The following is a 15,897-nucleotide window of genomic DNA, read 5'->3' as shown; positions in this document are numbered from 1 at the left end:
TCCCCTCTATTTCAGCCTATTACTAAAGTGCTGATTCTGGGTCAGTAACTTCAAACATTCACACTTCAACATAAGGCATGTTATGAGTTAAGATTAAGCAATAAGGTTGAGGGAATATGATACAACCTTGAGAACAAAATACTGTGGTCACTACCGAAACACTGGATGTTTTGTAAATAATTTAAGTATATTGACTAATCAACTAAAATTATATGATACTGATTGGTTTAATGTATGTTCAATTTCAACAATCATCAACTCTGGAATCAATATGATAAGTATTATGCATTTTTACAAAGAAAGTTTGCATTATGGTTTTTATGAATTGTATAAATTGAACTTTTAAATTTGATAAAAAAAATTGAATTGCATTGATTTAATTGTGAAAACCCTCAAGAAATATTTGTTAAAATACTATTTAGAGAAGGGAAGGTAAAACAATCTTAACAGGTTAATATAATACTTTTTTACTACAGTGTATTTACTATGTTTCGGTAGTGACCATTTTTGGTCTGAAAATACGATAAACTACATAAAATGTAGTGTTAGTTATTAAGTTCATCTCGTTTACAAGGTAAACTTGTACCTCAGGTTCAATTCTATTTAATTTGTGATATGGAGAAATGCATACAATTATATCATATTATATTATATCAAGTTGCAACCAGATAATGGTTTATTTTAATAAATTACAATGATCAATATTTTAAAAGAAACATTGGAGATCATTTTTTTGTCAATTGAATAATTAACTTAATGTTGCATTTGTAAGGTTATGGCATGTAATGAATACAGTGTGTATACTTTACAAATGCTAATCTGTGATTCAAATCATGGTCATTTACATTTGAAGGATCATAAAATGAGATCATTGATTGAAGACTGATTAGACTGATAACTCAACAGTATGCAAGTCCTGTCAAACATGCAAATCGACAATCAAAGTCAAATAAGACTTAATGACACATTTTCAAAATCATTTTTTTTTTTTATTACTTTCTTAAAACCACATATAATGTATCCCATTGGACAACAATATATATCAAGCTGAGTAACTGAGTTACTTTTTGACTAGTAATATACCTCTTGTACATGTTGTCATACAGGCAAAGAAAAGGGAGACAAACGACTATTTTTTGTTTGTGACTTTCTCCAAAACAATTGATCACAGACTTTGCAAGACAAAAAATGTAGACAGATAAAAATGGGGAATAAAAGACTGTCAAATAACTGAAAATCACAGCAAAAAGGACAATTAAACCCTAATAATCAATTAATCTTAAAGTTACATATTTATTTGCAGGGTTCTTGTTTACTCCTATGTTTTGTAAATTGGATTTCACAATATTAGGATAAAAGGGAAAGGCTTTGTGAGCAAGATTCACAAAAATAGAATTTACATCCACAGTGATTAGGGTTAAGGGTCTCATCTTAGGTGCAAAGGTGTGAGGATATCAAGGCTAAAAGACAACACTGGTAATAAAGCGACAGCTAGAGACCACAGCTAGCAACCTGAGCGGCAGATCCTCACTCTGTTCAAGAATTTCACATCAACCCGAGTAAGACATCATCATCATCCATAACAACTTTCAGAGAGCGTGTTATTTATGTACGTGAAAAATGGAAACACTTGGGGGACCATATATGACCGATACGATAAAACAGATTGGCTTAAAATAATGAAATCTTCAAGGGGGCAGCTGTTAGCTCTGTCTGGCCTTAGATTAGTGTCCAGTGAGGAAGGGGAAAAGTGTAAGTGCTTGGTGTTTGGACAAGTGTTGGGATAGGGACAAAGTGAGAGGAACAGCAAATGTACAACATACTACAGTTGCTCCAACCAGCAAGGATGGTTTATGATACATTTTATGGATGAGTGAAAGACAATTATACTACACCGACTGTACAGACTGCTGGTTAGAAACAGCTGAGCAGACCCTGTGTATCCCATTGTATTATACAGTTCGTAAAGTCATCCTTTGCCTTGTCCTTAGTGTCCTTGTTTGTCCTGTTGTCTCTTCAGGCAGGGCAGAAAGACAAAGGCAATGATTTTCTTCACCTTTGTTTGCCCCCCCTGCTGTGTTGCATTTGCCACAAATGTCCACCCCGTTGCTTGCGTGATGACCGCGACTAACCCAGCTGGATTTCGCCATCAGGGCAAGAGGGGATTGTTGCTATGGAAACCTGAGATCACTGTCAGGAACATGAGAAGTCCGGAAAACGATTTGAGTCCGTATATCGGCTTTCCTGAAATATCCATTTTCTCTCTTCTTCGTCTTACTAAGCATCTTTCTCTCTAAACTGAACTCACACATTCCAACTCTCTCAATATACTTATATAGTCATCTATTTACATCTCATTTAAAATATTTGTTATAAATGTGTATATAAATTAATTAAAGATAATTTCATCTTTTCCTGTCTCTAAGTGGCATTTACAAGGAAAGGGGTGAGTGGGATTGAGGTTTCTCATTGCATTACATGAGCTTACAAAAAGGCAGCACCAAATGCTGTCTACATGTGTGTGTGAAGCTGATGATTAAAAGAGATCAGCCTGAGCCGTGAATCATATCTGTGTGTTTCTTTTTATATCAGACAAAAAGAGTCATGATCTTGGTCCCTAAGTGATGGTCAGTACAAGGATATTGTCTGTAAGAATACGCAGGCACACCATATTGACAGAGATGTAATATTAGTGAGACCTATGGATCAACACGACTCATACCTTGTGTAAAACCCTGCATTAAAGTGGCAGGGTTGTACATTCACTGTTGTTGGGTTCTTACTCTGTGCACTGGTGCTTATTGATGAGGTACATTAATAAAAGGTTAGGTGACCCACAGTGGATCTGATGTTAAATAAGTGTCAGAGCTTGGAGCTGTATCATGCTTTATGGGCTTTTATTATTACGATGCCCATCCGCTTGTTGTTAATGCTACAATATGCAGAGACCATAAGCATGTGTGGTCTGTAGTGTAAGGTGCTTTGCCTGCTGGGAAAGTGGAGGACTACTTTGGGATCATGGGAGACGGAGTATTTAGTCCTGGATTGTCTCTAAACTGCTGGTTGCTGAGCTTTCTTTATCCTTCTCTGTCCCTCCTTTTTTCGTTTCCCTACCTCTTCATACACTCTCTACATCTCTCCTGTTTTTTCTGTCTAGCTGTTGGTGGAGTCAGGCAGAGTCATATCGCTGCCAAACACTTCCCGGTACAGTGGTGGAAAACTGAAGGCGGTCTCGGGGTGGACCAAGCGGAAAAATTCCAGTTTATCCGCATGGAGGTTACAGATTGACTTCATTATGGGCAGCTTGGACACCATCTGTGGGGACAGAAGATATACAAAGGTAAGTCACTGTACGTGTGTCTTCATGTGCGTACATTTGTATGTGTTTGAGAATAATTGAAACTGCTTGTCTTTACCTTGTCCAGTTTCTCCTCAAAAGCCCCACTCTTGTGTAGACTGTGCTGCAGAGCCAGGTAGACCATCTCCTGGAGTTTCTGAACCTTTTGGCCTTCTGTTAGCCAGGGTCGATCTGCAGAAAAGAAAATAGGCATCCATTAACATACAGTTATGTTCTCCTTTAGTAGTCTTAATCCACATTGTCAGGCAATCTGTGTTCTGTGTAAGCACAATATGACAACTCAATCAAATGGAAATTGTAAAAATTGTAAATATTCCTACACAATTCCCCAAACATGTAAAACACTTGATTTAGTTTGATAATAAGTTAAATTAGCCCTATCTTCACACTACACATTGCTGCTTACATAAATGTATCTATGATGATATTCCAATAATATAACATATAGAAAGAGATGAATGGAAAAATAATATTTACCAGGAGATAGCAGCACGGCAGCACTGAACAAAGCCATCTCTTCGTCAGACAGCTGTAGACGACAGAGTCCTTTTCCCAGGTCAAACACTGCGCTGACCAGGTCATCACAACCTGCATAGACAGGAAATAAATACATTAATTGTCAGAATTAAAAGCTTGAAGACGTACTCCTGTTTAATTGAAGTAACTGATCTTGGACCTTAGAGATACCTTGGATGATTTACAGGTTTGCTATATATGGTAATTGTAAGCCTTATTGGCTTGGAAGGGTAACTATGGTTCTTCCATGGTGGCAAAGTTATATAACGAAATTCCGATCCGATTGTTTTCACCAGCTCACAGCGAATCTGACAAAACTATCTTTTAAAATTACAGAATTTGTTTTTTTCCCACTAGTCTGCATGGTTAAACAGATCTGGTGGTACTAAAGAGTCAACACAGAAATAGGAAACCAACATCAAGCTGGAGGCTTTCCATTACATCTCTTCAAAGCCAGATCTGGCTGGTGACAGGACAGTACTGTCTTATAAGGTAATCAAGAACAATTACCAAAGTTAAGTCATTTAAGATAATTGGATGGTGTCCCTGTCAATTATGTGAATGCATCTGATCCTCACCAAGTGCTTTGAAGAACTGAGCCGGGGCTAACTTTCCGTTGAAGAAAATGGAGCTGTTGTTTACGTTGAAAGCTCGGCACATACGTATCAGCAGGACCTCAAGACAGCCTGAAAGGTTAGACACAGGAGGAGACAGAGAGAGAGGGAGAAAGAATAGGAAGGGGGGGGGGGCAGGAAGGGGCCAAAATGCTCCAACATGCACGAAACACAACAAAATTATAATAATAATAATAATCCAGATTAGTGCACATTTATGAACAGATAAACAAATCAACAGGATACCATGGATATCCACATTTATTTTTTTAAGTTCAAAATATTTAAATAGATTTAACGCATTGTCAAATATATGTATTTTATGTTATAGATACATATGTGTTGATCAGATTAAGAAAGACAATGTCATGTCATGAATGAATGTTGTTTTCCCAGTAGGGCATGTGTAATTTATTACAATAAAGAAATGGATGGCAAAAAAGGCAAAGGTAGAGGGTTGGAGAAAAAAACAGGAAGGAAATCAAGTTAGCAAGTTTCAGACACGGTTTACTTTTCAATAATTAACTATGTAAATAAAGTATTTGAGATGTGAGCAATGTTAGATTGTGCACTGACCTGCTTTCAGTAATATTATCTGATCATTCTGGCACAAGTCCATGAAGCCAGCAATGCGTTTGGCAAACTCTACTACATACTGGATGGCATTGGTGATGTGGTGGGAACACTGCTGCCACATCCACTCCGCTGACTGGAAAAAGTGACACAAAAAAGAGTGTTACTAGTCTATTGAAAACACTGCAGTGTTCAACCTCAGATCAGGCTAAAAAAAAATTCTGTGTTTATGTGTGAGACTTTAAAAAATATCAGCACAGTGAGCTAAATTAAGTCAGTTTAAAAGTGCATATTTAGATCCGATATAATATCTTAACACTAATACACTAATCCATAGCAAAACACTCTACATCTCTCCTGTAGTCCAGAGCAACAGAAGACCTTACACACTCAGGGTTAAAAGCGTGAATCACGTACCTTGTTTTGGAAAGCACGTGTTTCTTCAGGCGCGTATTGTACCCAGGTGAATCTCTTCATGTCTTCAGCGCTGTGCTGACACGTCTCCAAGTGGGACTTAACAATACTCTGAGTGATGCGCTCTGTCAAAACACAAAAGAACATACACAGGTAAACAACAGTGTTTCCTCACTCAGGTTGTTTGTGATGGCAGCAGGTTTTATATGTAATATGAGTGGTGTTATTTGCACAACCACAGATCATGGAAACCTGATGCTTTGCACTGTTCTGCTCTCACTTCTGGCACAGATGCCCGGACAAGATAAAGTGTTAAGGCTCATCAACTCATTTTACATCCGCAGCTGTTTGGCTCTCTTCCACCTCCTGCACTTATAAAACCCACCCGTCACAATATTTACTCATTGCTTTGTTGAGAGGTCCCTAGAGCTCTATTAAAGCCTCCATGCAATGGTTTGGTGATGCCAACAACCATAAAGAAGTAAAATAAAAATATATATTCTTCCTCAAGGCCTCCTAAAAATGCTGAGCTTTTCTTATCACCACACCATCATCCCTTCATCTGTCCCTGTTTCGATCTGATACAGATCTTACTTTCTGTTTTGCTGCACTATCCATCTGTAGTGTATCATTCTGGTTCTACCTGCTTATAACAGGGTTCTTACGATCATTAAAAACCTGGAAAATTCAAAACGCTAATTCCAGGCCCCGGAAAAGTTATGGAAAACAATATTTTCCCCAAAGTTTTAGAAAAGTCATGGAAATGTAACTAAAGTGGCATCAAATATAATTTATATTTTATCTAATCGCCAAAATAGTAATACTATAATGATAATAAATACTGTATCGTATAGTAATGAAACGTAAAATGGTATTTAACTGACGAGGTATTTTGCTCGTGAGAGATTTGAGTTGCTTTAGCTGTAGAAGCTAGTAAGCCTACTATTTGATTTGTTTTAGGTAGGCACAACATGTTTCATATGCAGACCTTATTTTCCTGTTCCATGTTAAAATAAAACATTTTCAGTGGTACCACTGAGAAAGAGTAATTTGTTTGGTCATGGAAAATTAGGTAAAGGTCATGGAGAAGTCATGGAAAGGTCATTGAAAATCATTGGTGAAAAAGTGTATGAACCCTGTTATAAGAGATGTCCTAAAACCTAATCTTTGTGGGGGTTTTCTTTACAATTGTTTTGTTTTAAATTACATCTGCCCGCATCTTAATTTACTGTACATTTGGAAATAAAAACATATAATGGCCTGGCAGCACAAGAGTTACTATATTTGAATAGAATTACAGTGCATGCAACATGTTCATATCAATCCTTCTTTAAACATTGTTCTTTGTTCAGTGAGTGATTTAATGTGAAACAGACAGTTTCACATTTTCATTAAAAGCAAAGACCAAGAAAATACATAAAACTAAAATGGGACAAAACATAAAAAGTTGAACCTCACAGATAATTGCCTCTCTTGCCTTGTCTCTCATCAATTATTTATTGAAGACCTAGTTTGTCTTTATTTAAGTACATAGAGTTTTAGTTATTGTCATACACTCAACACTCTGAGACTCTGTGTTTGCAGAAAGCGATTAAAATAAAGAGGAAATAGTTGTCCTTTATCATGTCAGTACTTACCGAGTTCTGTTATTGAGCAGTCATTAGGCAGATGGTCCAGCAGTGCATGTGTGTGAGGATGCAGAATCTGGATCCCGTTGCTGTCGGCCCCGTCCAGCATAGTCTGCTGCGGGGAATTCTGATTGGACAAGGATGGGGAGGAGGAGGAAGAGGAAGAGGAAGATGAGGAAGAGGTGTTCCCCGCACTGGCTCCACCGCCGATCAGTTCCATGCTGCAGTAGTCGCTGGCCTCCTCGGGGGTCAGCGGCAGGTCGAACAGGTCCGGCAGCGTTGCGATGTCGTCCAGGTCACTGAGGGTGGAGCTGGAGCCCCCGCTGCTGTAGGACCGGCTCAGACTCTCCTTGCCCCCCTCCCTACCACAGACACCGTCCTCTTTGTGTAAGGACAGAGCTGTAGCACCACCGCCTGCAGTGCCCAAAGCCTCCTGGGCCTTCTGGTGTTTCTGCACCTCAGCGTAGAGACTGTCACGCTGCTTCTTGGACATACGACCAAACTTGACAGCTATAGAGATAAAATGCGTTTTATTATAGTAGATAAACACAAAAACAAAAAAATACTTTTTTTGGCAGAGTTTTTGCAACCAAAATACATTTCACCTCGATAGCCGTCAGCTCAATCAAATTAAAACGTTTTATTTTTGTACTTCTGCCACCTTGTGTTTTTTTTCTTAAAGCTACAGAACAGGTTAACATGTGGCAAGCCTTGTCAGGGTAGTGATTGTGAATTCTCCTGGTATAAGCTTTTAATTAAAAAGGAACACATGTACTGGGATTGCCAGAGAAAAAAATATATTAAATGTTGCAGTAAATAAATGAGTTTAAGGCTGAATCACATGGTAAAAGGAGGTGTGTAAAGAGGATGCAGTGTGTGGTTTTTGTTTTTACCATCTCTGCTCATGCCTAAGGCCAGACACTTCTGCAGGCGGCAGTGCTGGCAGCGGTTACGGTTAGTTCGGTCGATCAGGCAGTTCCTCTGGCGGGAACAAGAGTACATGGCATTGTTCTGCTGGCTGCGACGGAAAAAACCCTAGGACACACAAACACACATGCATACAAAAACATTAAATGACAAGCACATTTTAAATGAATAAACAGGTTTGTTTAATTTATGTTTGGTAGCCAGGTTTACTCTGTGTTTCCTCCTCACCTTGCAGCCTTCGCAGGTGATGACGCCATAGTGGATACCTGAGGACTTGTCCCCACATATCTTACAGGGGATGACCTCGATCTGAGCTGCAGGACCAACCAAAACATTGAAAGAAGAGGTCAGATTCGGGTACAATTCAAAACTAGAGATAAGAAAATAAGTCAACATCTGCTTTGCGAAGTTCAGTGGTAACAGCTATTGCTTATTTGATATTGTTGAGACATACTGGGAACTGTTGCCAAAAGACGGTTCAAATCTAAACACTAACTTAACATTGGGTAACATGATACATTATTTTAGACATAACAATTTTACAGAAGGCCATATTTTACATTGATTTAGCACCACTTGTTATCAAACGTTTTTTGATAGTAAACACATGCTAAAGCTGCACACTTACTTCCACTTAAACCTGTTTTTAAACGTTTGTTGAAAGTGCTGATGAAAAAGTAAGCCAGCCATATTCCAGGCTTGAGTTGTGTTCCTTTATGTTGTGACATTTCCCCAGAGTTAAACAATGGCCAAAATGTGCTCCTTTGCATCTTCTTTAAAACAGTCACCCATGTAATAATAATAATACATGGGATTACATTTTGTATAGCATTTTTTTTAATACTCAAAGACACTTAAACGCTATAACGCTATAACTCTGAGCACTATTATAAGACTATCTCTTTGCCTCCAGCTGATGCAAATGTAGCGGATTTTAACAATCTATTTTTCTGTGAGTTTTTACAGGCAATGTTAGAAAGGTTTAGACATGTTGAACATTTTGAATACAGTCTGTGGTCCCAGGTCAGTCCTTCTGGTTAAAACACGCTCATTAGTAGCTATGGTGAAACTGTAGATCCAATAAAAATGGGTGCCGTCTATAATTTGGACGCCTTTAGCATAATTCTGCCTTCAGAACTTTACCGTAAAAATTGTTTGAAAAATGATTAACACACTTGGAAAACAAACAGAGACAAATCCTGTACTTTGCACCAGAGTGTGGTAATCAATGACAAAAAACATTACTTGCAATAGGTCCAGTGAGTGAGCAACAATGTGGCATCAATAAAGTCATGTATGTTTATTACTTTTATTACTGATGCAGACAAACTGTCTCACAACAAGCAGTACAGGAGAAGATAACTTGCCATGAAATATGTTTGTCTGCACCCTTTGTGTGGCCCCAATGAAGGAACAAAGTACACAAACAGATAGTGAATCACATGACGCCTGCACACAGGACATACAGTATACACAAAATACTCTTTTCTTGTCCAAAGAGAAAAACAACACCGGCTTACATCATCAGATAGTTGTTGCTCAGCCCTGCAGAGTACAATCTTTGACCAATTTACAAACATGTATGGAAAAACACTTGAGCAGGAATTGTTGCACCCTTAGGTACAGGAAAACACAACTTTCCACTTTTCCTCGATAATGACAGTCAGCTGTCTCCTCTCTAAAACTGTTGCCGAAAAAACTCCAACCGATCAGAGCAGCTACGGGCATGCAATGGAAAAATATCTCCCTCCCTTTCTCTCTTTTACTCATGTTCCCCTACCACCTTTCCTTCCTCACAACAGTCATGGAGCAGGCTTACTCAAGCAACACTGATGCCCCGCCCCTCCTCAGTCTCTCTCTCTTTCCCATTGGCTGAGCGCCGTTCACAGCCAGGTTGGTATTGGCTGAGTCATCTGTCACTACAGCCTGTCAGCCCATGTGGACATTCTGTCCCACTGACACACTTTCCCACTGCAGGGGGAGAGGGAGGAGGGCAGAGAGCACCATCCTGACTCGCCACCGACCAGTTTTAAGGTGGAGCCAAACAATGCTCAGACTTCCTCGTAAAACATTCCCCTGAAGGCTCGTAGATTGCATCAGAAAACTGGCCATGTAACATAACAACAAGATATGCCAAGAGGGTTTAGAGAAACCGCACTTACCAGTTTGATTACACACCTCACTCATCACTCAAAATGTTTTGTCATATGGAGTGATTACTATGCAGATATTAAACCCTGTACTGCTCTATTAATGAGAAAGCATTTGATTTGATGGTAGGAGCTCATACTGTAACCGACAACAATCCAGTCAAAGCAGACAACATCTGAACTTGAATGTCAGCAATTCAGCCCTCGCGCCAGACTTTGACATTGAGCCTGTGCTTAAACCCAATCTATTTCTGTCCTGTGAGCCAGAATTACACAGATGCCGCCCCCCCATCGTTGTTGCTGCAAACACACATCCATGCTTTCTCACTCCTATTTTCTGACATGCTAGGTATCGAGAGAAAGTCATATATTTATATCCTTTATTTTTCCATTATTGAATGTGATGGTCTGTAACTGCCTGGTTAATGAAAAATACCAGCCCTTTAAACCAATCACCTACATACGTACTACCAAATATTAGCAACGTCATAAAAGACTTGTATCACTGACACAATAGAGAAAAGAAAAGCGATGGCTACAGATAATAACTTTGATTTACTCAATTCAATATTTTATGAAACATTTGAAAATAGTGAAAAATGCCCTTAACCTTAGACCAACTGTCAAAAACCCAACACTATTCTGTTGTTTTGTATACACAGTAAGACTCATATATGCATCAGGAGCTGGAACAAGTGTATTTTATGCATTATTTCTTAAAAAGTTACTTATTTTTTGTCAATTTACCAAACGATAAGTTAAATCATTTCATTTTGACAGAAAACACCACTGTAATGAGATAAACCCAGTGATATTGAATGTACTCAAAATATATAACAAATTCAACCACTATTACATTTACCTTTAATTATTACTGACCAGCGCTGAACAAAAATTATTAGACATGATCTGAAGCTCTCTAAAGAGTCTGCATACCAAAAACAGAAATCCTAATCCTGAATTTTTCTACCATGATAATAGGGCTGTCCCGAATACCATTTTTCGGGCTCCGGATATTCGGTAGTAATCAGCAGCAAATATTCGGCCCGCACGCGGGGGGGTGCGTAGTAATCGACAGCGAACCACTTCGACACGTGTATTTCGGTGTATTCACTGCATTCATTTAGTTATTCTACACAGTAGGCTATTGTTGTTTTATAGTTATTTGTTAATGTATATAACCCAATTTGTGTTCTTTGAAATTGAAAAGTATATTGCATTGTGTTTGTTACTTTCGTTGCAGTTGTATATGTCTTAAGTGTAATTTGGCTTGGCTTCCTATTTTGTATGGACATGCTTTTATTTTGAAGGAGAGTTAGCGCTGTTGACAGGAAGTTGTTGTTGCTATGGAAACAATGTGGCAGAAATTAACGGAAAAATGGTAATATCTACATATAAAGACGGAGAAAGTAAACGGTAACGTTTATGGTTAAGTGTTAGCACCCCCCGAAGAGGCACAAGCTCTTACGTTGATATTGGAGTTTTCAATAAATTCAATTTGGCAGCCGCAGTGCTCGAATATCCGAATAACGAAATTGAAACCCGAATAGTACTCCAACGAAGGAATATTCGGATATTCGGGTAAAGTCCTACATGATAAACAAAGGCTGCACGCAGGACTTAACATTTTTCACACACTAACACTCCCGAGTCCAAAAATGTTAGCGTGAAATGTAATAAATTGCTGAAAATGACGCCAGATGCAAACAAAGAATGGTGTTAGAGCAGACTGCACATCCAAGCCTTTTCACAAAGAAAACTTGGAACAGACATTTAACACTTCGGCTACAAATAAATGTGATAAAAGGCTAATTCAGTATTGAAGGGATAGATAGAGGTACAGACAAATTACTGAGTTTTTGCTTTCGGCTGTTCACTTCCTGGAATTTCATATGAACCACAAACAACCAATAATCCTCCAGCAGGAGCCCCCTGGCTTGTAGGCCTACTTAGTCAGAATGACAGTGTTTCAATATATTTAAACACTGACCCTCCACATGTTCACAAACATCATGTCTCTGTATTTTAAACGTACAATCTGTTTTAACCCAAGTACTGGCAGTTCACTTATTTAGCAAGTCACAATAACATGCAGACTACAACTAAATGCCCGTTGAGCATCAGAGTGATGGAAGGCTCTATGGGAGCTTGTGTTCTTTTAATTATTTCCATTACCTCAGCATAAGAATGACTGATGGCACAAGAAGATACGCTCAGTAGGAGGTGAGGGGCCTGGTGCTTGAGTTCTTCACTCATTAGCAAAGCTGAAGCACTTGTTGTGTCATGCCTCACAGTTGGGTGTAAATTAACAGTGCAGCACAGAGCCGTAACACAACAAATCCACTGTGGTTGCCCTTGTTGTCTCTTCCATCTTTTGAAATCATGTTTACGGGAATGTTTTTCAGATTATATGATTTCCAAAACATGTGTTTGCAAAGCCTCAAGGCCTCAGAGAAGAACCTGAGGAGATCAGTATTCTTACATGGGGAAACAAGCCCCTGTTTGTTTTCACACCCTGTGCTTGTTTCTATGAAGTGTCTTACTGATTACACTTGACACAGCCCCATTCTCTAATACGCAGCTTTCACTAAATAATTAGATGTTACTGTCTAAGGATGATCCTACTTGACAAACAAAACGGATGAGACTTCACTCTCAAAATGCTTATAAACAACCTGGCTGCTTGGCTGCTGGTGCACTCAAATCAAGAGGCTCTATTTTAAAAGATGCTAATACCAGAGGAGGCCAGGCTGAGGCACACTAAGGGGGGATTAACAGAGCAACAAATTCCATAGGCCTCTTCTACCCACCGTCAGTGTGTGTGTATCTTATGCTATTTCACTATGTCTTCATGGAATACATATTAAGAAATGCTGCAGTAGCGCTATCTTGTATCACAGGAGGTGTCAGATATGACAACAGGACATACATTAAAGCCAAAAGTTGTCGCAATTACTATTTAGACAACTGGTTCTTATACCAAATGTTTGTATGCATGTTCAAACTGGAAAACAAATGCTGACGTGCTTTTCTAGTGAGGATATGGCAGGTTGGGTGACTAACACACATTTTCAGTGCAGTGAGCTAAGGGTTGTGCTTTGTTTACATTTGGATATCCTGCCAGAATTGGATCCTCCCTTCATGAGAGGCCCCCTCAGCTTCTTCGTCCCTCCCTTAAAACAAAATCCATCTCTGTCCTCCCCTGCCAAAAAAAACTTTTTGCAGCTGTTCTGCACAACAAAAGATTGTAATGTAAGACAAGGAAACCAAAGGATTAGTTTAATTGTAACATAGGTCTTTGTTTGCAACTAAAATTGCTGCATGAATGTGTGTTTTGATAAAAACTGTGATATGTTTACAGCAAGATCTGTCTTTCTGGTAGACAACACAAAACAAATAATAATGTCACCCAGGCTATGTAATGCTGAGAAATATTTGCCTTTTTCACTTAAGGGCTATTGAAAAAACATAGTTCAAACAATAGGAATCAGATGGCTGTATGTATGTAAACAACTTTTCTCTGCTGCCCTCGGCCTCTACCCAAGTTCATCCTCGGCCTGTGTCATGGAGCCACAAACTGAAGGCCGAGCGTGCGGCTGTGCCCGCACATGGAGCTGCACGCCCGGCGGCACGGCAGTTCCCACAGCTTCCCCCCCTCCCGCCGCTGCCTATGCTGTATAACGGTGGGTGACATAACTAGGTCAGTGGAACAGCCAGATCCTTCTCCCTCTGCTCACTCACACGGTCAGCCATGCTGGCACAGCCATCACATCACAACAACATCACACCACTACTCCAACACTGCTCACATGCATGTTGTAAAGTCCAAGCTACAAGGGGAAAGTTAGCAGGAATCCTCACAATTTTTTCATTTTTAAAAACATATTTAAATGTAAAAATAATCACTAAATAAGACGTTTGCATGATAGTAAATACCAGTACATGACTTAATACATTAATGTGAATGTTTGCAGAATTTCACAAGATTTTAAATTCAATTGAAACCTGATAAACTCGAATAACGTCTCTATTACATAATTGCAGTTTTGGTTAATAACAATCTTCTCTCATACCCCTCCCTCTCCTTATTACATAACTCCTAACATGTATGTCCAAGCAACATTTACAGAAAGCCCAGATGAGATATGACTCAGATTTCCTCAAAAACAGACACATTTGGCACCGCCATGATGCATAAAATAAACAATTGCCATGAACAATTAAAGTAGCCCATTGGCCTGCTTTCACCACAAACAGACCTAATAGATTATGACAACTGAAATCATCTGCTTGAGACATTTATCCTAATTGAACAATATGCCTCCTGCTGTTTATCATTGCATGCTGAACTTCAGCGTGGAGCATGCAGCCTGGGGCTCTGTGCAGCCATAATCCAGTCATGAGGGATTAATGCGCAATGGGAGAAAAACAAGCGCACTCATATCCCAGTGAGCACACATTTGGCCGTTCAAGACCCACGAACCCCCCACTGTGATCTTCACCAAGTTCAACTGGACAGATTTAATGCGAAAAACTATCAACTTACCTCTCATTTTGATGTTTTTCTTTCTCTTGGCAGAACGGTGTAAAAACCCGGCTACATGTGGTTAATGTAGGCGACACGGTCGAGCAGATTAAGCCGCTGGAGCCAGAGTGAACTGGCTTCGTAAATTAATTTCGCCCCGGCTGCAGACAGCCTTCGTAAAGCACGACCAAACGAATACTGGGAAAAAAAACTACCCGAAACTCCTCTCCCCTATCGCTCGGTCAAGTCCGAGCGAAATAAAAGAGTGCAGAAAGTCGCTACGGATTGCATCGTAACCTCTCGGTGCATCGGCCTAGATATTTAGCTAAACTTTTCTGACATAATAGTCCCACTGTCACAGTGGACGACCGGTGATCGGACCCCCCCTCTGCGCTCTGATTCTCCGCCTGCTTTCCTCTACCCTGCTAACCTACTTTCTCCAAGCGTGGTGGACTCTCCCATGATCTCACCGCCGACAGATCCTCTCGCAGCTCTCGCGGGATCGCGCCGTCGGGGGCGAGTTTAAGGCGGCTAAGCAAATGATTGACGAGTGCTCTGTTGTCATGAGAAATAATTATGATCCCTACCAGGAATGTAATTAAACCTGCAATCAGTTCTGCTTTAAGAGACATTCATATATGCTCTCATCTCACTCACACCTGACTTAGATGTGGCAAATAAACCTTTGAGATCTAATAATGTTAGCAAATTAGATAGAAGAAGCTATAGGAAACTTGCTCTTTGAAAGCTTACACCTTGTAGACCTATTTTATTCATTGCACTCATTCCCAACCTGAGGGAAGATACCTGGAGGTTGGTGGAGTATGCAGTTAAAAAAAACGTATAAGCTAAAAGAAAGCAGTTCTAAGTAGTATATCAGGGAGAAAAACAAAACTACACAAACATAATCTCCAACTATTACTTATACATAAGTAATTATTCAGGCAAAAAGGTCAGAACATGATATTATCAGCCTCTCAAATATGGAGATTTCCTGCTTTTCTTGGTTCTTTTTAAACTCAATATCTTTGGATATTGGAATGACAACATTTGAAAACATGACTTGGAGAAACTGGAATGGATATTTATTTTCCTATTATCTGACATTTCAGAGACCAGTCTTTATCTAGAATATGATAAGCAAACATGTTGATAATGGAAGTAATCGTTATTCAAATATCTATTTTCCCCA

General features: G+C 39.3%; 1 protein-coding gene across 1 annotated transcript; it reads right to left on the bottom strand.

Moving 5' to 3' along the window:
* Positions 1–976: 976 nt before the first annotated feature.
* On the bottom strand, positions 977–15,176 carry LOC117462180 (nuclear receptor ROR-beta-like). The gene is made up of 10 exons (XM_034104274.1): positions 14,727–15,176; positions 8,259–8,344; positions 7,997–8,138; positions 7,113–7,613; positions 5,479–5,600; positions 5,065–5,197; positions 4,453–4,560; positions 3,836–3,946; positions 3,417–3,529; positions 977–3,315 (listed from the first exon to the last, which is right to left on the bottom strand). Exons 1-10 carry the CDS (start codon positions 14,731–14,733, stop codon positions 3,154–3,156), a joined length of 1,485 nt encoding a protein of 494 aa, XP_033960165.1. The 5' UTR covers positions 14,734–15,176; the 3' UTR covers positions 977–3,153.
* Positions 15,177–15,897: the final 721 nt, after the last annotated feature.

The sequence above is a fragment of the Pseudochaenichthys georgianus genome, chromosome 17 (assembly GCF_902827115.2).
Source record: "Pseudochaenichthys georgianus chromosome 17, fPseGeo1.2, whole genome shotgun sequence".
NCBI lineage: Eukaryota > Metazoa > Chordata > Actinopteri > Perciformes > Channichthyidae > Pseudochaenichthys > Pseudochaenichthys georgianus.
Note: the sequence above shows the minus strand (reverse complement) of the source record. Positions and strands in the feature narration are given on the sequence as shown.